The sequence below is a fragment of the Microchirus variegatus genome (assembly GCF_963457635.1).
Source record: "Microchirus variegatus genome assembly, chromosome: 5".
In the NCBI taxonomy this organism is placed as follows: domain Eukaryota; kingdom Metazoa; phylum Chordata; class Actinopteri; order Pleuronectiformes; family Soleidae; genus Microchirus; species Microchirus variegatus.
Window position 1 is genome coordinate 1,156,082 of NC_139806.1, and position 23,416 is coordinate 1,179,497.

Below are 23,416 nucleotides of genomic sequence, written 5' to 3' on the forward strand. Positions count from 1 at the left end.
TTGCGGTGCGAAAAATGTTTTTTTTAATGCAAATATTTTTGTTGTACTATTTTTGTTGGTGAGTTCAGTATGTTCATATGACATATTAGGAGGATTTTATGGCCAGTTGCTTTAGATTTATTACATAATGCACCTTTAAATACGTACATTTTCACCAGGATTAATGCGGTTGCAAAAATCTGTGAGTTTTGGGGCATGGGAAAGGCCTCAAAAATCTGATTCATTTGGCAGAAAAATAATAATAATAATAATAATAATAATTCCTTTAGTTTCAAGAGTATTATTTCAATAATAAAGAATTCCTTCAGTTTCAATAGGGTTATTGCACAGTCATGCTCAAACCGTAATAATAACTCTTTCAGTTTCAATAGTGTTTTTGCACAGTCGTGCTCGAACCCAAATTAGTAACCACTTTGTAAAGGTTGAGGGTCTGGTGAGGTCAAATAAGATGAACCAACAGAACTATGTTTTTAGTACCATGTTTCCAGAGGGAACTATTTTCATGCATTTGTCCGTAGTCCATTTCCTGGAGACGCTTTTCGGCGGGTTCTGTTGGAGAAATAGCATCAAAGTCAACAAAGTAACAACACCGTGTCCGATTGTAATTTCCACAATAAAACACCTACGGTGGCGAGATTGACTGCATCTTCGTTCTTTGAAAAAGCACTGTTTGTAAACTTCGTGTAGAGGGATTTAAATGAGTAAAATCATATTTTTATTTTGTTGTGTATATCATTTGAAGGTCCAGTGTGTAATAATTACCGTCTAATTACTACCGACTTTGATATTTTGATAATCACACAACATAATCACTATCTGACTAGAGTGTAGTAGTAAATGGTAAATGATCTTCCTAGGCCCTTAAAATAAAAATTACAAGTTACTCCTCGTAAAACTTAGCACACATTCTCCATTCGCCTTTTCTCGTGACGACTGACATCATTTACGCGCATTACATTTGCAACATACGTACGCTTTTACTTTGAAGGAAATTAGCCAATGCCCGCCATGATCGTCTTCCTGCTCGCTAGCTAGTTTTACTTTACTTGTCAAAATGGCGTTGCTCGTCGTAGGGAGCTGGAGTTAGTGACATTATTCGGTGACATACTCATTTCCTCGGCGGCCACGAACAGTATGGCGACCCTGGATCAGAAATCCCCCAATGTTCTTCTCCAGAGCCTCTGCTGCAGAATCACAGGGAAAAGCGAAGGTACATCAGCAAACGTTAGAATGTTCCGCACCACTCCAACTCTCTGAAATGCAAGCTATCCTCATTCAGTTATTCTTATGTCTTATCTGTCTACTCGTCGTGGCATTACTACGTGTCTTGCTCGTGAGGTAAATGTACACAATCCGAGTATGTATGCCAAATCCGGCGTATATCACTTAAACCCGCTACTTTAATTTGATCAATTATTAAAAGTTAGTTTTGTTAGCATGGCGCATCCCGGTGTCAGAACGTAGTAGAGATCTCTTTTTTGTCTCTTTACAACACGCCGGAACGAATGCAGCATGCTATGCGTTTTTATGCACACAATGGAGACTGTTTGGTAAATGTTTCATGTGTTAGCTGCGTATGATAACATGTCTGGGTACGCATTGCTGTCAATGACGGTGACAATTCGACTGTTGCTTCTAGCTTTGCGTCAGCCATAGCTATTAGCTCTGTCGGTACCTAGCTGCCATGCTGACTAGCATGTTAATGGATGTCTTAAAGCTCTATCCACCGAGCTGCACGCCTCCGTATGAAGGGATCTCAGAAGATTTTATTATGCTTGATCAGAAATTGTGGAAAATATCACTGCCATCTTGAGCTTTTAATTTACACGGGGAAATGCTGCCCTGACCGGTCAGTATTGGTTATTTTGCCTGTTGTTTATTCCTTCAGCTGAAGTTGCCCATCAATTCCAGTATGCAGTGCGAGTCATTGGCAGTAACTATGCCCCCACCATTGAACGGGATGAATTCCTGGTGTCAGAGAAGATCAAGAAAGAACGTGAGTAACATTCAGACCTACTCACTGACAATGTAGTCACACTGTAGGTTACAAAGCTACTGCATCAGAAGTATAAAAATATTTTTCATAAATACTTCACTGCTGGAAAGATGAATGTTAATAACTGGGTCGTTGATGAAGTGGAAATGTGAAATCATTGTTGAAGTTGAACCTTCTTGACCCTGTTAGCTCATGTGGATGAACAACAACTCCCAGAATGCACTGCACTAGGGGTGGGGGAAAAAATAGATTCACATAAGAATCGCGATTCTAATCATCCACAATTCTGAATTGCTTCATAAACTGAAGTTTTTTTTTTAAGTTTCTATTTTGAAAAACCACACAAAAACACCTAAAAGTCGAAATGTTACAAACACCTAAAGTTCAAGACCAACAACGTTAAATGAGCTGTGAGGTAAGGTAACTACTTCAACGCTGTCCGTGGTGCCCAAAGGCTGGTTTTTACCCGCATTTTCATTATCGCTGCTTTGATTACAGCCATGTTTTGAGCCTAAAATGAAGTAGTACAGTGTAGATATTTTCCACCCCTGCATTGCTGCTTTTGCTGCTGCTGTAAAAAAAAAAAAAAAAAAAGACTCTCAAAATGTTCTGTAATTCCCATCCCCAATGCAAGATATTTTTTGTACAGTAAGTACGTTTTTTATTTGTTTTGAATGAATAAATGTTAAATTTGCCTTTGTATGAGGGAACCCAACATTGGACTGAGGGCCGCCAAAGGAAAAAAAAAACAGAAAGAAATCCCATTTGTAATAATCATCAAACTCATTCACTGCCAGCCATTTTCAGAGCAGAGCATCCCATATTGCCAGCCGTTTTCAAGCATTTTGACCTATCTTTCGAGACCCACATAATATTGTGTTCTGTGAATATGTAAGCAGTGAAACTAGCAAAAGAAAGAATAGACCTTCTAATCGGCATTAGAAAATGGGCTGATTTCACTTTTTTGACCAAAAAACTGAGAAAACAAGCTTTTTCTGATGATCAATGTCTCGATTGTCAGACCTGCGCTGACTGACACAAACAACCATTGGATGAAACCACAGACAGCTCTAAAGTAAAATCCTCTGATTGGACACACTCATTGGTCATCTTTGGAACAAATGGCCATTTGCCCCTCCCATTTTTAATAATGATTATAGAAATACAAATATTATTAATAATAATAATAATAATAATAATAATAATAATAATAATAATAATAGCATAATAATAACAGCTTCACGGCTGAGACACAAATAGACTGCTGGACGCTGCCGCTGTTGCGGGCAGGTGCGCCTGCGTTGATAAAACCAATCAACCATTATTAGACTAAAACATAGAAATATGCTAATAATTCTGATCATCCTCATAATAATAATAATAATTAATTAATAATTCTCATAATAATGATCATACTCAAAACGAACGGAGCAACCTTAGCTTGCCGTTTTTAAATGATATGTCATGTTTGTAGTAGAGCTGTGAAAAGCAAACTGCAACTTTTTTACCGTCATCTACTTTTGAAAAATGCTGCCACACTGCTGTTGTCTTTGACATGGACTCGACAGGGGGACTGACTGTAGCCTAACATGAAAAGCTGAAAATTCACGTCTAATTAATGGCAACTAGGCCTGTCACGATAACAAATTTTGCTTGATGATAAATTGTCTCAGAAATTATTGCGATTATCGATAATATTGTTGTTCTGAGAAAATTTTCATCTAATACAATGATAATGTTATAATAATGCAGGTACACTTTTTCAAAGAGAAATAAACTTTTATTTTTAAAGAATAACAGAACACAATAAATTAACAAACAAGCAAAAGCAATAAATAAAATGGGTTAGCTGCACTCGGCTGTGGTAGGCTACGCCAGGAGTCCCGCCTCCCCACACACCATGCGACTGACAAGTGACTGACATGAGGGTTCACTCATCGTTACTTTGGCCTTACACCACGCAAAAACGCAAAAAAATTAACACACCCTCCAGAGTGGAAATCTTAAAAACGCTCCGCTGTCGCGTTCCCGTCTAAAGGGTTGAAAACGCAAAGGTGTTTTCTGGTGCCTTCAGCGTCGTCACGCTGGATATCCTCCTGTAACGCTGACGTCAGATCCATGTGCAGTACAGACAAACAACAACAAACGTGGATTAGAATCCATCAGTCGCACATTAAAGTCTTCATAGCTGCTCTGATACCTATCCAGGAGTCATTTCAGCAATTACGCCGAGTCAATGTTTTGGTTTTCGACTGTGGGCTACTCGGCGCTACTAGAGGTGGTAGAAGGAAGTTTCAGCGCATGCGAGCGCTCCTGGTGTTGTTGTATGGCAGTGCTTCACAGCGACACCTTGCCACCTGGCATGCATACTACATCAAATTTCACACACTTTAGGAGCCGAGAGGGAGTGAGAGAGAGATGGGGAAAACAAAAAAGCATGCAAATGGCATTTATCGCGGCTAGAAAAATGATCGAGCTAATTTTAATTATCGTGCGATTAATTGATTTATTGAATATTGCGACAGGCCTAATGGCAACGCTAATCTGTCTGTCGCTCATGAGCCCAACAACCCACTGGGCTGGACTAAACCAAAATAGTGGAAAACAAGGGGGGTGTTCTCTGAAGACAGGCTGTTACATGTGAAGCACGTGTACTTTCCTCCTAATGAAATTCACCATAAAAAAACCAAAAAACATTTAGTCGACAATTTTGGTCGAGCCAGAGCGTGTCGACCAATTAGTCGACCAGTCGACTTTGACTTTACAACCCTACATAGTAGTATGTAAACTCGTTTTAAGATAGAAGAAAAAGAAGACAGACACACACACATTAACCAGCTAATGCTTTCGTTAGTTTAATAAACTGTTCATGTTTGTAAAGCTGAATAATTAATAAATTAACCCACTAAACGGGAAACATGAGACGATTGCTACATATCCTTACTTCCTTACTCCCTTCCTTGTCATGGAGGACTCCGACATGTTTTCTTTTTAGGTGCTGGTTAATCACCGTGGTACTCCTGTGCCACGCCATTTTGTTCTTGCAAAGATTGCAGCTAACACACTTTAGGTTCATGAATAGTAAAGTGTTCCCACATTTTAGAACATTTCGGCCGAACGGTTTTCTCCGCCTCCGCCATGTTTCAAGTCTAAAATATAGTTGTCGCTCACTCTAAAACTTTCCCGCACTGCTTATTGGCTGGACTATTCACGCGAACACAAGGCTCGCTGTGGGTGTGTGTGAACCGGCATGAAACAGTCGGCATCTGTAAACAGTTCCGCGCCTAAGAGTGACCTATTAATTAATTCGTTGCCAACTAGGGCTGTAATCAACCAAAGAAACTCTTGGTCGACTAAAGCCCTGAAATTTCGACCAAAAATCGACTAATCGACGAGGGGTACTTTGCGGCTGCGGCTCTTTTATTTTGAAAAGACTCGCACCCGCAAAGTACCTGTGCGGCTGCGGCTCTTATTTTGAAAAGACCCGCAGCCGCGGCTGGAGTGCAACAGAGTCTGACGCCTCCTTACAGCGTTTTGCATTACGTTCATCTGCGCAATATCATAGCCCATGATATCCGACAATAACTAGTAATAACAGCACAATAAGTGTTGAGGAATACAGAGCGAGACTGAACAGCGCAGCGCAGCTTCGCGGCTGAGACACAAATAGACCGCAGGACGCTGCTGCGTGCAGGTGCGCCTGCAGTTATGAAACCAATCAACGATTATTAGACTAAAACATTGAAATATGCTAATAATTCTGATATGTTCATACTCAAAACGGACGGAGCAACTTTAGCTCAGCGTTTTTAAATGATATGTCATGTTTGTAGAGCTGTGAAAAGCAAACTGTTGCTTGTAAAGTTTGTGTTCCACTTTTTTACCATCATCTATTTTTGAAAAATGCTGCCACACTGCTGATGTCTTTGACATGGATGTGACAGGAGGACTGACTGTAGCCTCAAATGAAAAGCTCAAAATTCACCTCTAATTAATGGCAACGCTGATCTGTGTCTGTCGCTCAACAACCCACTGGGCTGGACTAAACCAAAATAGTGGAAAACAAGGGGGGTGTTCTCTAAAGACAGAATGTTACCTGTGAAGCACGGGTGCTGTAAAACACCCCTATTAACATGTGGTACTTTCCTCCTAATGAAATTCACCATAAAAAAAAAAATGAAAAAAAAAAATAATTTGTCGACCAATCACAATTTTGGTCGAGCCAGAGCGTGTCGACCAATTAGTCGACCAGTCGGCTTTGACTTTACAGCCCTATTGCCAACGCTTTTAGTAATCGATTTTTATGGATTTTATCGATTCGTTGTTGCAGCCCTAACGGTGTCATAAAACCATATCTAACTTTAACAAACACAGACATGCTGCATACCCACAGAAAGGTCAGAAACTCAGCTAAAAGCTCATATAAACCATTCTTATGTTCACAAAACACAGTTAAAACACCGATGGATAAAACAGCAGGAGCGGAAAAAAAAACGTCACAGCGCACTCATTGAAAAGCGGCACTGGAGCGTCAGCGTGATTATGTAAACAAAAAAACCATGTGTCGACTGGACAGCGGAGAATCTACAGATTCCAACGGTACCATTTTTTATCACTTATTACGACCAAGATTCACGGATCCAGCCCCAAATTAAGAGCAAAACAACAACTGACTTTCAAGAAATACAAGCAAAAATGTTATCTTACCTTTGCTGTTTATCAAAACAAGTTATTTCCACCGGAACAAAACCACTTCTAATGAAGAATTACACCTTCCAGCATGCTTTGGGAAAAAATCCCGGTCTGATTGATCATTAGAGAGCGACATTAGATCGTTCTGATTAGAGAAAGGCGAATGTCCGCACAAATGCGTCATATGCATTTATGTCCTTTTGACTCCCTAATGAAGTGATTCACACGCATTTGGAGACCGGGGTCTGATTCTTCCGGTTTAGAGGTTTAAAACGAGCTGTCAATCACCCAAGTTGACCAAGATAAGCCAGAGCTATGGCGCTGTGTAACTGAAGACGCCACAGAGCCACAGAGTAGTTATTACGCACCGCACAGGAAGCATCGATTTTAATATTTTGGTGCCTAGGAAATCTCAAATGGCACAGATGTGGGGCCCTATGAAATCCGTTTTATTTTTCTCCAAATTCCGTTTTATTTTTTTCCAAATTCCGTTTTATTTTTTTCCAAATTCTGTTTTTTCCGTTTTAATTTTTTAGAATTTCGTTTTTTCTGTTTGAATTTTTTTTATTCTGTTTTTTTTTTACCTTTTATACTTACATTACCAGCATAGAATGTGTGCTTTTTGTGTCAGTGAATAAAATGTCCACTGAAATGCAACTTTCTTCTTGAATCCACTGACTTCTCAATTGTTCAATTTTCATTTAAGTCCTAAAATTTAAATCCTAATTAAGTAAATACCAGTGAATCTTAAAACAAGCCATGCAATGGTGGTCACATTTAAAAGTAAAATAATTAACATAAATAAAAATGTGGTAGTGCCCCCTCATCTGGTGCAGACAGATTTCTACGCACCGCCCATGCGATGTACTGTTCTCCCTCTCCTGCGCCGTGCACTTCTCCGTATCCGTCTGAATCATTTCTCTACACGCAATATTACCCCTACAACTCTGCAATTAAGGGAATAACAGATGCATCAGATGAGTCGATGTCTTTAGTTAACTGTTCAAAGAGAGAGAATGTTCTCTGGTGTTGAAGTGAATGTCACAGGGAGTTCATAAGTTTCACTTTTGCCCAGAGACTTTCCAGCATTTAATAGGTGCTGTTCCTCAGTTTACTCGCCGTGTTTTGGCCGCCGAATTATCGGTGCATTCCTAAATATAACATCTTTATTAACAATAACAATATAACCGTAATACTGGCGTATTTGATGGTGTGACTTGAGTTTCAATCGGCACCTGGACAAGGGGACCCTCGCCGGTTACATTCGGGCGCAGCACACTTGTTCCGCGGTTTAGAAAAATCCGTGGTGTATAAAAAAAAAGTGTATATAAAGTAAATAAACAAGCAACACGCACTGGGGGAAACCCTGGCCTGGTGCGTGTTTGTGAGGAGATGCACGGGTGGTGCCACGAATGAGCGTTCCCCGGAACATTTCTCCAGACAAACGTTCCTTCTCCTCACGATGACAGCATTTCAGTCACATTATGTCAATTTCCGCGATATTCCGCGTTTAACATTAGATTCCGTTTTTAATGGCCAATTCCGCGATTCCGTTAACACGGAAATCATAGGGCCCTACAGATGGTGCCAAGCTGTGCCAAAAGTGACAACGCCCAGACATATCTTTACTAAAACCTCTGTATTAGGGATGTCACGGTTAACGGTGTAACGGTAAACCGCGATAACATTTTTGACGATAATAATTACCGTCTTCATTTCAAAATTTTTTTTTATCTCTGTGAATAACGCGCCCGCGGTGTAGGCACCGTGAGCCTTTCCAGCGTCTCCGTCTGCTGAAGTTGCCGCGCAGGCGCACTCGGTAGCCTACAACCTGATATTCAAACTTTATCGAAGCTGGAATCATGGCCGAAGGAGGAGACGACAGCCCTCAGGACATATATGTATATGAAAACTCACCCATAACAGTATAGCGCGGTGCTGGCGTCACATCATCATCTCAGACAACTACTGTGTGTGTCCTGCTCTCTTTCAGCCGCTGAATAATCCATCCGTTTGTTGTTTTTGTGACGATGAAGTCTGCTAACAGGTTAGCATAAAGATCGCTAGCTTAAAATGCTAACAGTCCACACACCAGCAGTCTCTGTGCTTTCGCTGTCATTGTGAAGATGTTCAGCCATAGACAATTAGTGTCATGTTCTCCTTGCCTTCCTTTGTCAAACAAAGCTTTTGTTGATGACTGCTTTGATGACAATCACGCTTTAATTTCACACTGCACACACAAGCACAGGAAAATTCCAGTCACTATCTCTCCCCTCTCTCTCTCTCTCTGCGTGCATATTAATTAGCCATGTGTATTCTCCGTGATCGTCAGCTGATTTGCTGAAAAAGCAACAAAAGCTCTGGAATGTGAGATCGCCACACCCAAACTAGGAGTGATTCACAGCGATGAAACAACCTTAATTCAAACACAAAGTTTATGGTTTTAAGACCCACAATACTGTGTCAATAATGTTAACATAATAGTACAGCTGCAGCGCCCACCGCCAGCATATTAAAAATGCATAGCTTTTAGGACTATCAATGCTTTCTGAACATATTCACACACTTTTTAAAAAACACTGCGATAATACCGACAATTTTGGTCACAATAACCGTGAGATTCAATTTTCATACCGTGACACCCCTACTCTGTAATTTCACTCCACTTCATTTCAGCAGCATCAGACTTTGCACAGCTCATGTCCACATGTTGTTATATGACCTCCATGTGTTTTTAAGCTCCTACTGCATATTTTAAAGGTGATCTTTGCTTTAAAATGCAATATTTTTTTCGGCCAGAGAAAACAATCCTTCAGTTATGCTGTGTTCCATGTACATTTACTCTGACACGGTGGCGTCTACAGTAAAACTTAAACCTCTGGTGGAATCTCACAAGTGTTATCTTCATTTTGATACCAAGATAATCCACATAGAGCTTGTAACTGCAGAGGTTTACTCTATTTAGTTTGGGCATGTCATTTTCGAGCAGGGACTACAAAAAGAGGGTCAGGGAAGAAGTGGTTAAATGATTAATATTATGCAGTTTCGGTACTTGGCTGACCAAATTGTGGCTTTGTGTTCAAAAGGCATGGTAGTTGTCACCAAAGACTAAATACTTTTTTGCAACCAAGACTGCGGTAAAGGCAGGAAAACTGCCTAGCATACATGGATATGTGCCCTGAAGCGTCCCAAGTCTTTGTAAACCTCAGCCAAAATCCAAGTTTGTCATCATAATGTATGGCAAAAAAAGTACTGCAAATGGCGTTGATGAGGCTAGATTTTATCTCTTTGCTCGCAAGCAGAGGTCTTATGAAGCCATTCCACCAACAAAGGCATCCCGATTACAGCTTGTGCAGCATTCCTCCTACCAAGCTGCATGCATTTGTGGTCAATCAACTACCTCTCAAATGCCAGCACTATATCCTAAGAACTGGGGATGGCAAAAGCAAGGTGACACCTGAGACATATTATATCTTCAGAAAGAATAAACTTGGGCTTTAGGTGCGGAAAACAATTTTCCATGATAGTAAATAATAGGATGGGAAGTGTGCAACTTCTGCAACACGAAAAGCCTTTAAATTTCTGGACCAAAAAAGTGAGTGAATTAAACATTTTAAAATTAAACAATGCTCAGTGTTTTCTTCCATGGTGTAAGTAATTGTGTCACTAAAATCTGACAGTGACATCCATCTTTTGTTTTGGAAAAGTTTTGAATTAATGCAATAATACATATATCAGATACACGACCCCAAGTTGCTACACGCTCTAATAGGATGCTAATTTGCAAGAATGCCAGGCAAGTGTTTTTTTTTTGTTTTTTTTTCCATGTGTGGCTTTCGAAATTACAAATAGAAATGCCTCAAAAGAAAGAGGGAGTCAACTGTGGTTGACTAAGATATTCTATACCAAATCCATGTTAATTTAATTGATATAGGGCTAGCTTACAGGAAATAGTTAGGCTGGCTTGTTGAAATACAGGAAGATACCTTTAACACAGTTGGTAAATTCCTTGAAGTTGGCTAAAATATTGTGTCAAAGTTTTGGTAATTAATTGGTAAAAATGTGTGGGAAGTACCCTGTATAAATGTTTTGGTCTTACAGCACAGCACTAATATCCTCCAGTATATTACACTGTTGAATCGTTGTGGCCTACACCACTGTTGACTCTGAGGTTTTTGTATATCCCCCGTGTGCACTTTAATAAAAGCCCAGATTGAAGCTGGCACCATTAGAGGGAAAGCATTGATCCAAGCTAAAACAAAAATAGAGCTGCACTTACTGTACGGAATGTTTTATTTATCCCGGGTTTTTAAGGTGGATATTTTCAAAGACGACAGCCGCCATAAGAATAAAGCTGTAAAAAAAAGATTTGAACTGGAAATACCATTTGACATTAAGCTCCTGCCATCAACTCAACTAGTAGTTAGCTATGTAACAGTTTGATAATTTAATGTCATGCTAATGACATTCAGTTCTATAACCAACAACTAAAATTATCATGGTTATGCTGTGGTATTGCTACGTGTTGAATATGTTGAAAAAACACTGATAAGATTTACTGTATAGGGCTCTTGGTTGTTTATAAACATTGCAGATGCACGCACAGCGCGGTTGCAGAAGGGCACCACTCGGCGCTTAAGTAGCAGTGTTGTCGTGAAGTTAGTCGGCTCTCATACACGAATTCAGACGGCTAAAAAAGGAGATGTTTTCCTTGTACTACGCCAGCTTGTTGCCCAGTGATAAAGCAAGTTATGCTTGGAAATTCACCTTAGTGAATGGGATACAGCTTGATGACACATATAGACACCGATGAGTGGATTAATGACGAGATGAAGTGCCCCTGTCTGCAGTGGCCCGATATCCACTCATACCTGAACGACACTCCGAGTCTGTATTCCAAGGATAACTTAAAGTCCTACAGTACTCTGGATGCTTACCAAAGTACAAGTACAAGAAAGTTACCGACAGCACAATCAGACATGTTGTTGTGTTGCTCACAATAGCGCTTTCTGCAACTGACATGTGCAGTAGAGAGAAGGTGACGCACGCGCGTGTGACGTAGGCTGCCAAGGGGTCTATATTTTAAGATGTATCATGTATTACAGTAGAATCTAAATCTAAAACAACAAAACACTGCAAAATAAACATTGAATATCCTTTAAAAAAATACATCAAAACTGTGCAATTTTATTCATGTGGCGTCTCGGGAACAGCGCTGTCGGTGACAATGAGGGGGTTTGTTTACATTTTTAAAAAATATTATGACAAAGCAGGTTTTAATTATTTATTCGTAGCTCATTAGCATTTATTTTCAAACTTATCGATGTATTAACGAGCTGCTGTGTGGATTCATTGAGGAGAGGAGACTGACATGCTGCACTTTATCACTGTGTTCAGTCACGGACATCGTGACACTGATGACAGTGTGGAATGTGGAGCTCTGACTGTGTGATGCACCTCACATCACCACTGATTCCCGGGGGGAGGCTGTTTGTCTTATCGTCACTATCGGTTCATAAAGTTACTGTTAAATGTGACGAAAATGCAAATTAGAGTTGAATATAAACAGGTTGAGTGAAAGTATCGGGAGTTGTAAAACTACCTTTAACATGTTATTGTTCCTAATAATAATTATATAAGGGAAATCAGGCAAAAACAACATGATTCCTGAAACACATACACTAATAACCACCGTCAATTAAATAAACCATTTTTATTGATTGTTTTAATCTTTAACTATGTCATTGTACTTTTCAGCTTACTGTATCCACTTCACTATCATTGGTTTTGCATTTATTTACAAATCCATGGTTTAAAGCCAAAGTTAACATGATGGTATTCATTAGGGATGCACCGATTGCCATTTTTGGGGCTGATTTCTGATTTTTCAAGAAGTTTGACCTGCCGATACCGATTTTAGCCGATTCCGTAAAAAATTTTTTAAACCACTTCACAGCATACAGAAAGATATATATTTTTGCATATTTTCTTTAATAGAACATTTTAACATAATACAATCAGTTCACATCCAATATCCAACTAAAAATACAAAAACTAATCACTACCTGTATGTGTAGTTTATTTAAGTTTAAACATATTTCACAACATAGTACCTACACACAAATAAGTAAATCACCTCTCTCTCTCTCGCTCGCTCTCTCTCTCTCTCTCCCGCCCCGTGCCAACAATGCCTCGCGCTCTCTCCTCACAAAGGTTTAAATGACAAACAAACAAATGCTGAGTGATTTAAGGTCCTGACTCTTGTCTTAAATATGACAGGCTTCGTTCAGTGATTGAAACAAATATATAAACATTAATGAAACGTTTACATGCAGAGCGCTCACTCGCTAAGCAGACAGCAGCGCCGCAGCTGTGCGGAAGTTGTGCAATCAAATACACCGGTATGGTGGTATATTAAAAATTCATATAATAACGGGAAAAAAAACGGTATTCTGTGTGAACCGGTATACCGCCCAGCTCTACACTCTACTACATGTGCGTGTAGCCGCGTGCACATGTGTTGCTGATGCTGCGCGATGTGGGTGCATTTGATCGGCTTATTAATATCGGAATATTTCTGTCTGACCGGCCGGTCGCGATTGCGGCTGATCAGGTGAAAATCGGCCGGTTCCGGTCACTGGCCGATTAATCGGTGCATCCCTAGTATTCATGAAATCCGCTTGCACACGTCATTAGCGTACTCCCATCATTTCACTGTTCATGTACACGCCGAGCAAGTCGATAACATGGAAGGCACGTTCACATAGCCGAGAGGCATTATGAGAGTGACACTACTGCGCATGCTCTATTTACCACATAACCTGGAAATAAACGTGGAAGTCAAAAACTTTTTTGGCATATGCGCTGGGTGAGCAGCTTCATAGGAATGAACAGAGCCAAAGCTCTATCCGGTTCATATAATACATCCATGGTGTTGCTACGGGCACGAGTAAGTGCAGTGCCACGTTTGACGTTGTTTGGCTAAGTAATGCAAAACATATCGGTAAAAGAAGCACACATTGGCTTTCGTCGCTCTACTGCAGCCACTCCCCTCTCACCTGCACAGCACTTTGAATGAGACAAGGCACCGTCAAGCTGAGGCAGATGAAGAAAGAAGTGCCCCCAACCACAGACAGTTCACTCCGCACTCGAGCCAAATATGTTCAGAGGAAGCTTCTTTCCTGCAGCTGTCACCATACTGAATTCTAGCTCTGCATCCTGGTGACAACCAACCGTTATGCAACCATGTAGTTCAATTTTCCATATTTATTGTATGCCATTATCTCAGTGTCAGTATTTGCTTTCTACCATACACAAATAAAAATTTCACTGAACAAGATTTTGCACAGGCACTGCACTAGTTCATATTCTATGTAGAGTTGGGCGATATATATCGTTTGCGATATTATTCATTTGTGTTGATAATTGACAATATCAGGGATGTAAATGACTTTGCAACAGCCGATGAAACGTGCATGTAAACTCCACCCATATGCTTAATTCAGTATTATATGACCACTAGTAGACTTGAGAGCACTTTCCCCTCTGTTAAGGGCAGCTGCATGCAGAAAGCATTGAGATGCCAGCACCCACATCTCAAGAGATGCCTGATCACATAAATCATATGCTTGGTGGTGCAGGAGAAAATCTAACGTCACATCCAACAAGCCAAACACTGGAGGGGGTAGTATAAATAGTCAAAAAGTTGCTCCCCTCTTTCCCCACTCCCAAGGACGACCAAGGCCACAAGGCTGGAGCTCACAGTCATTTATTGTAATACTCCAAAAACACATGGTAGCAACTCATCAGGGTGAGCATGGCTCAAAACAACAAACAAAACAATCTGTAACCCAATATAACTTCCCTATCACAAGTAAATAAAATAAAATACAGGTTTCTGACCTGACTCCCTATAAAATAAACAGGAGAAAAAGAGCTTCAAAGAAAAGAGCTACCCACCCTTACCGCTACCTGCATTGCTGGACAATAAATACAAATACTATTCAACCGGAACAAAAACATGGTGCTGTTGGGAGTAGGGCCATGAGAAGAGCGAACAGCTCAAGCGGCGGCCATTTTATGCTGCTCCCAATCTTCCTCCTCCAATCAGCAGTCGGTACCTGCACCTAAGAGAAGAGACACCCAGGGTAGTAGCACCACCCTCAGGCAGGGAGGAACAACAGCAGAACAGAAATAACAACAGAACAGAAATAACAACAGAACAGGCAAACTCAAATACATTATGAACCAGGGTCATAACACTAGTTAAAGCAGAATTTGACCATGGGGGTATAACCTCAAAATATCTAGATATAATAGCTATATTAGCCTTATAGAAAAGAAAATATGGATTTATATTCATATATCAACCAGCCCTATGTTCAGAGGATTATTAATGAATTTTGTTTATGATTCTGAATTAAACACGGATGGTCCCGCTTACAGATTTTGTCTTGATGTTGCAGTACTGAAGCAGAGGAGAGAAGCTGATGCTGCACTTTTTTCTGAATTGCACAGAAAACTTCAGACACAGGTCAGTGCTGTTTAGGTTTCTTGCACAACTATGGTCCTGTTTTTTAAATAAGGACAGAATGTTGTTAAGCTGATGGGATGTGATGGGATGATGTTTCCTCTTTAACAGGGGGTTTTGAAGCATCGCTGGTCTATTCTCTACCTGCTGCTCAGCCTCTCCGAAGATCCTCGTAAACCTTCCAGCAGGGTGAGTGGTAAAACACAGTTGGTGTAAAGTCCAAATTCTAACGGTTGCTTAATATATTTATTAGGGATGCACCGATTAAATGGCCAGTGATCGGAATCTGCCGATTTTCACGTGATCGGCCGAAATCGGCGACCGGCCGATCAGTCAGAACATTCCGATTTTAATAAGCCGATCAAAATGCACCCGCATCGCACAGCATCAGCAACACAAGTGCACGCGGCCACACGCACATGTAGTAGAGTGTAGGGCTGGGCGGTATACCGGTTCAAACTGAATACCGTTTTTTTCAGTTATGATATGAATTTTTAATATACGGCCATACCGGTGTATTTGATTACACAACATCCGCGGAGCCGCGGCGCTACGCGCTCTGCATGTAAACGTTTCATTCATGTTTATATATTTGTTTCAATCACTGAACGAAGCCTGTCATATTTAAGACAAGAGTCAGGACCTTAAATCACTTGCACAAGACTTTTGATCAGCATTTGTTTGTTTGTCATTTAAATCTGTGTGCGCAGAGAGCGCGAGGCATTGTTGGCACGGGGCGGGAGAGCGAGAGAGAGAGAGAGAGAGTGAGGTCATTTACTTATTTGTGTGTAGGTACTATGTTCTGAAGTATATTTAAACTTAAATAAACTACACATACAGGTAGTGATTCGTTGTTGTATTTTTAGTTGGATATTGGATGTGAAATACATGGTTCCATAACACTGCACTTTTAAGATGTGTGTGAATATTCCACAGCATTATTTAGTTCTATTTTATAGTGGTAATCTGTTCAAAAAGTCACACTTTAAGTTATTATGGTCCATGGTAGCATGTTTAAATGTATCATGACAATTGTTTTTGTATTTTTATATATACTTATATTTTATAGTGATTCGTTTTTGTATTTTTAGTTGGATATCGGATGTTAACTGATTATATTTATATGTTAAAATGTTCTATTAAAGAGAAAAGATGCAAAAATATATATATTTCTGTATGCTGAAAAGTGGTTTAAAAAATCTAAATCGGAATTGGCTCAAATCGGTATCGGCAGGTCAAACTTCTTGAAAAATCGGAAATCGGAATCGGCCCCAAAAATGGCGGTGCATCCCTAATATTTATATAATTTAATAGTGTTTTATTATTATTATTTATTATTTCTGCTATACATATTTCAGGTTAAGTTTTCTCTTTTTTTTTTTTTACTGATATTTAATATAGTGTCAAAATCAATGGATTGCATATCGGACAGATAAAAATGTAAAATCTGGTACAGTCCAAAAATAAATGTCAGTAACTGCCATGGATGTATTATAAAATCTGGATAGAGCACCGCCCCTTTGGCTCCATTCATTCCTATGGAGCTGCTCACCCAGTGCATATGCCAGATAAGTCTATTGACTTCCTCATTTATTTCCTGGTTATGGGGCCCATAGAGCATGCGCAGTAGTGTCACTCCCATAATTCCTCTTAGCTATGTGAACGAGCCGTCCGTGTTATCGACTTGCTCTACGTGTGCATGAACAGCGAAAGGCATGATGGGAGTACGCCAGTGAAGTGCGCTAGAGCAAGGCTATTCAACTTAATGCCACGTGGCCAGATCAGGCCCATCAAGCAATTCGGACCGGCCCGCGGCCCATGAACCATAAATGTATTATTAAAAAGCCAATAAAACCGTAGCTTCGCCTATTTCTGGCACTCTGCCACACATCAAGACACTTTGTGATACTTTGCGTCCCTTTTTGAAAAATACTAGTACAGCTGTAATTGTAGGCAGCCAATGTAAGTACCAGAATATTTTGCACTAAGAGCCAACTGTAGCAGTTTTATCTGAATATTATTGGTACTGTTACTTATATTTCTGCAAAAATAGCCTGTTGTGGCCATTGCACTTTAATATTGTTTATATTGTTGCCTTTAATTTTGTAAGAGCCAATTGTGACTGTTATTCCAAATGTTGGTGGTACTGTAACCTTTTTGCACTATACACAAATCGTATTGTACATGAATGTTAAAAACATTTTCTATCTATTTGTAAAATAGTAGTACAGGGGTTGACCACTGGCTGGACAGCCTTCCGAAAAGCTGGCCCTCTGGAAATTTTAGTTGAATAGCCCTGCGCTAGAGGATTTCATGAATACTGACCTCACATTAGCGTCGGCTTTAAACCATGGATTTGTAAATAAATGGCAAAACCAATGATAGTGAAGTGAATACAGTAAGCTGAAAGTATAATGACATAATTAAAGATTAAAGAGCTCATATTATACCCTATTACCCCAAGTTAAACTAGTTCCTGATGCCCTAATGAACATGCCTTGACATGCTTTAGTCAAAATATCATAAGGATGAAGCACAATAGCAGTTAAATAACCCTGCCAAAACAGCCCTTTTCAGAATGCTCGGTTTTGTGCCTGGTCATTTACATGTGAATGAGACCCAGGTAAACACACACCCACTGCTTCCAGGGGAGTGTCGACGCCGGCACTCTCATGCCGGCATGCTCATGTTACCATGACAACAGTTGAACGCGAACCATGGGAGGAACATGGCTGGTGGAGGAAGACGAGACTACAGAAGAAGTTGTATGTAGACTGCAACAGGACGTGTCAGAATGGTTAGTTACGATCTCTATTTGAACTTTTCTTAAAAATTTTTGTGTGTATGTCGGTTAAAAACGGTCGCGGACTAAATACTGCGATCGCTGGTCGCTATTTGTGTCACGGCAGACTCTTTACAATGCTGCCCCATAGCCCACACGACATCAGGAGATAACGGAGGCTGTGACATTTATGGTAGTGAAGGACATGTAACCGTCAGTACCGTAAGCAACCCAGGATTCAACACACTTGTTCAGACTTTGGACAAGCGTCACGTGTTTCCGTCACGTAAACGTTTCAGCAGAGTTGCAGCCCTGTGTGATAAATGTTGTGCTGAGGGAGTATAGCACTGTTTTGTTCTTTGAAAAAGAAGAGTATTTTGTTTTGTGTTATCAGTGTTTTTTGCATGTTGTAAATTTTTGCAAGGTGTGCAGCAGTGCAAGAAGGTGACAGAAATAAAACAGTAAACTAAACTAAAAAATGTACATGTACAACTAAACATTTATATACACACACTCTGTTCAGCCGTTACAGTTTTCTGGGACAAAAACTTGGTGTGCCACTGCCCAGCTGTGTGATGCTACGGAGAGGGTTCCCTGACGCTGAAGACATCTATGTGGGGTTCAGACCCGCCCTTGACTGAACCTCTTCACATAGCGCTCCATCACCTCTTTTTTGTCTGGCCTCTCAAACTGTGCAGAGCGATCTTCAGGGATGGACATTCTCATAACTGTCTGTGTATGGACCAGGCTCCAGAAACACCTTCTCGAACACCAGGTCCACTATTTCATCCACGTTGTCTGCAATAACAGAACGTGCAATATTGTATTTAATTTTTTGTGTTTATTTATTTTACTAGTGTCATTTATATATTTGTTTTGTTTACACACATTTTCTAATGGACGTTTACATTTCTAGTGTGACTTTCAATAAAAAGTTAAAAAAGAAAACTTACTGAACGTTGGCTGCTCGTTCACTGGCTTTGCTGTGCATTCTCCTTACTTCCACTTGAACAGCAGCTCACCATCAGACGCTCTGTATTTTCATTGAAGTGCATGCCTGCCAGGTAAAGTGTTGGGAGACAAAAGAATAAAATGCTAAATCAGAATAAGAACACATTGTACATATTCCCAAAAATATTCAGACAATGGGGATTTGTTTTCAAATGTAGGACTTCTTTTATCACCTCTTTGTATTTAACAGGTAAACATTAGTCGGTTTCTTTTAAATTAATGATTAACATTACATTAGTTAGCTGCATAACTTGCTTACTTTGGTGTGGCTGTATGTCCATACGTAATAACAAAAAAGATAAATTTGATTGATATTGAAATCACGATTAATAGACACGGCATTGTAAAGAGTGTCGTTAATAGAGGACTGTGTTGTGGTGTCGCTGGTCGTGTTTCCGACAGCTCGAGAAACTTTGCAAACAATTTACTTTTGCTCGATGTCCGTCACATTGAAGCCGAAATGTTTGCAATTAACTGAAATTTTCCTACCTTAGTTACCTTTCTGCAGTGCTTTCAAACGCGTGCTCTTCATATTATTGATCCACACATGTCTTTGCTAACTGTAGCTGCACGTAACTGGTGCGTTCAAGGTGTTTTTCTAGCATAGGAATTTACACACACGATCAGCTACATCATAAAGTCTCTGCTCGCGCCAGCAGCGAAGCATACAATACTTTCCGCTAGTCTCTAAGAACAACAAAGGGCTTCTGAAGCTAACCACATTTAGCCTTAGCTGCCGTTACACGAGCAATGACAAAGTAAACATACCTTATTAGAAGTTATTACTGTTTGTTAGGCCGGAGGCCACGTCTCTGCTTGTGCTAGCAGCAAAGCATACATACATGATACTTGATAAGCATACGAACCTAAAGCCAATTTCCCCCGAGCACAAAAACACACCACAGTACATTTCACGAGTCAGCCTACTGCACTGACACGGCGAACACTTTCATTGCTCGCGTTAGGGGAACAATGACAAACTAAGCATGTGTTTTCTAAAGAATACTTACAGTTAGTTCCACTGCAGTCTCCCCACGGACAGTTGGTCCTGCTCCCCGTTTCACGTTCAGTCTTCTGCTCAGTCCAGAATTGTACTGACCGAGGTTCACAAAACTGATGCGAAGTGGTGCGAACACACAAACACACGTTTGCTGACTTTATCTGGCACATTTTTTTCATAAATAAAATATATCCAATGGACACACAAATCCTCTGAGGCTGGAAGTTTGTGTAAAACACTGTGCTCTGCTGTGCAGCCACTCTTCCTCCCTTGCCTGTACTCTCGTATTTCACAGGGACAAGGAGGAGCTACGGTGGAGCTCTGAAGTACTCTGCCTGGTGGGGGGGCAACATTCACGGTGAAATGTGCACTGTGTCGTAACTTGGGCAGGAGGTTTAAACATTGCTTGTTTTATCGCCTATACTTACACTAAGTGGAACCACTAAAACATGACTGGGTCTTGTTTTTTCACGTTTTGGGGACTGGTATGGCCTCCTGAGAAAAAGTAGATTTTGCACAATATGGGCCCTTTAAAATGATAATTTTAATGGTTTATTTAATATTTATTTTAGCGCACTTTCTCACTTTCATCACGCTACGGGTAGACGTGCAGTTTATGAACAGGCAAGGCAGGCAACTGCTTAGGGCCCTGAGCCGATAGGGGGGCACCCGACACTCGGAGCCTAAATGCATCAGTGACCAGCCGCATCCCCGTCCCCCTTAAACCACAATGGTTGATTTGCAATGACATCTCAGTAGGAAACCTCCCTAAAGGGGCCCGACATCACCTCACGTTAACCTGTGTGAAGTTATTGTTCCGCTGTAAATGAAGCTGAAGGAAAATGAAGAGGAGTTATCAATCAGGTAGTTAGAAGAGTAAGAAAAAAGAGAGAAAGACACACAGTTGTAAGTGGCGCTACTGTTGCAGATAATGATATAACCATAACATTAACAGTCATTGTCTAACTAACGGGGACACAGACAGCAGCTAACATTAGCGTCAGAATGCTAGCTAATGCTAACGCTAACTAGTAGAAGCAGTGCTTCAAAGGTGCTGATGAGGAATTTCCTGCTGTGGGTTTAGTACCCCCAAGATAACTATTAAACTTCTATACTTTATATTGTGTTTATAATGCGAGTTATTTACAGTGCAATGTATATGTTTTTTCTAAAGTTTTTTTTAAAAGTTATGTACAGTATTTTATTTTTTCTATTTATTTATATTGTCTTATAATGTGAGTACAATGTAATGTTTATTTTTTACTAAGTTTGTTTTGGTTTTTACAAGTTATTTACAGTATTTTATTATTCTTTACAATTATATTTTCACATACTTTTTTTATCTCTCCAATATAAAGAGAAAATTAGAATTTTTCTGGCATATTTAAGAATGGTAATTCGTGATTTATCCACAGCTACCCTGTGATTAATCTGATTAAAAATTGTAATCCTTTGACAGCCCTAGTTAAAAGTAGTTTTATAACTCCCGATTTCTTCACTCAAAGTGTTAATCTAAACTCTAATTCACATGTTCATCACCTTTAACAGTAACTTTATGAACCAAATGTGGTGAATCTGGCGATAAGACAAGCAGCCTCCAGGGGAATCAGTGGTGAAGTGACCGCTGGTCTCAGGTCATCACACGGTCACATCTGCACAGTCCACACCGTCAGTTTCACAATGTCCGTGATTGGACGCAGTGATAAAGTGCAGCATGTCAGTCTCCTCTTTTCAATGAATCCACATAGCAGCTTGTTCATACATCGATAATAAGTTTGAAACTAAATGCTAATGAGTGACAAATAAATAACTAAACCCTGCTTTGTCTTAATATTTTTAAAAAAATGTAAACGAAAACCCCCTCATTGTCTTCATTTATTCACTTTTCTCATAAAGTTTTCATATCGTACGGTTCACTGACAGTAGAGTCGTTCCCTAGACGCCACATGACATGGCTGTGCTCTTACACAGCTGTGAAGTCACTGTGGGAAATAAGATTTGTCTGGGATTTTTGTGGCATTTAGGAATGTTTTTCAAATTTGAAACTCCATGAATTAAAAATATAGAATTTAAAGATCCGTATTAAAAGCCCGTTTCCATGTCTCGAGGTGTCCTGTGGACAGTTTTACAGGCATCTCTTTTGCTATTATGGTGAATGGGAAAAATTGCTGACAAATTTGTCTTAAAGGCAGAGAGGGTGGTGGTCTATCCAGATTTAATAATACATCCATGGTAACAGCATTTCAGCTCAGTCATGTTGTGGGCTGTGTTTATGGGAGAAGAATATGTGTTACACTGTTAGAGAATTACAGTAGTATGCAAAAGGTTTGGGCACCCTGTAAATGTTCATGATTTTCCTTTATAAATCATTGGTTGTTTTAATAAGAAATTTTTGTTAAATATATCATATAGGAGACAAACAGTGATATTTGAGAAGTGAAATAACGTTGATATGCAACCTGACTGAACTGGCAATGTTTTTTAAAGAAGAATGGTCCAAAAAACCTTCTGCCAGAATCCAGATGCTAATTAGAAGCTATAGGAAGCGTTTAGAGGCTGAATTTTCTCCAAAAGGAGGATGCAAATTTTTTTTAAACTTAGGCACATGCCTAATTTTGTTTAAATAATTCTTGCACACTCTCTGTAAATCATATAAACATTATTTCACTTCTCAAATATCACTGTGCTTGTCTCCTATATGATATATTTGACCGAAATTTCTTATTCAAACAACCAAGGAGGGCAAGGAGGGGACACCCTCTAAAAAAATCCTAGCTAAAAGCCCGGTCCACACTATAAAAGAAAAACTTAACTCAAGATGTCCATCCAATGTTTAAATAAAATCTTAACCTCTTCTTCGCGGTTGCAGGTAGCGGGGGCAGTGTGACACGCAGCGACAAAAGCGTCATAAAACCATATCTAACTTTAACAAACACAGACATGCTGCATACCCACAGAAAGGTCAGAAACTCACCTAAAATCTCATATAAATCATTCTTATGTTCATTAAACACAGTATTTTAAAACACTGATGGATCAAACCAACAGGAGCGAAAAACGTTACAGCACACACATTGAAAAGCGGCACCGGATCATCAGCCTGATTATGTAAACAAAAAAACACGTGTCTGCTGGATAACGGAGAATCCACAGATTCCAGCGGTACCTTTTTTTTTTTATCACTCTACGACCAAGATTCACGGATCCAGCCCCAAAATAAGAGCAAAACAACAACTGACTTTCAAGAAATACAAGCAAATGTTGTCTCATCTTTTCTGTTTATCAAAACAAGTTATTTCCACCAGAACAAAACCACTTATAAACCACTAATGAAGAACTACACTTTCCAGCATGCTTTTGGGACTATTCCCAGTCTGATTGATCATTACAGAGCGATATTAGATT

General features: G+C 39.8%; 1 protein-coding gene across 2 annotated transcripts in view; it reads left to right on the forward strand.

Moving 5' to 3' along the window:
- The first annotated feature begins 1,075 nt into the window (after positions 1 to 1,075).
- tubgcp3 (tubulin gamma complex component 3) overlaps positions 1,076 to 23,416 on the forward strand; it is a 73,418-nt gene continuing 51,077 nt past the window's right edge. For both annotated transcript variants that reach the window (XM_083890021.1, XM_083890022.1), the window contains exons 1-4: positions 1,076 to 1,210; positions 1,889 to 1,996; positions 15,154 to 15,221; positions 15,330 to 15,407. In XM_083890021.1, the coding sequence (XP_083746147.1) occupies positions 1,135 to 1,210; positions 1,889 to 1,996; positions 15,154 to 15,221; positions 15,330 to 15,407 (330 nt within the window). In that variant the 5' untranslated portion in view covers positions 1,076 to 1,134. The remainder of the gene's footprint in view (positions 1,211 to 1,888; positions 1,997 to 15,153; positions 15,222 to 15,329; positions 15,408 to 23,416) is intronic.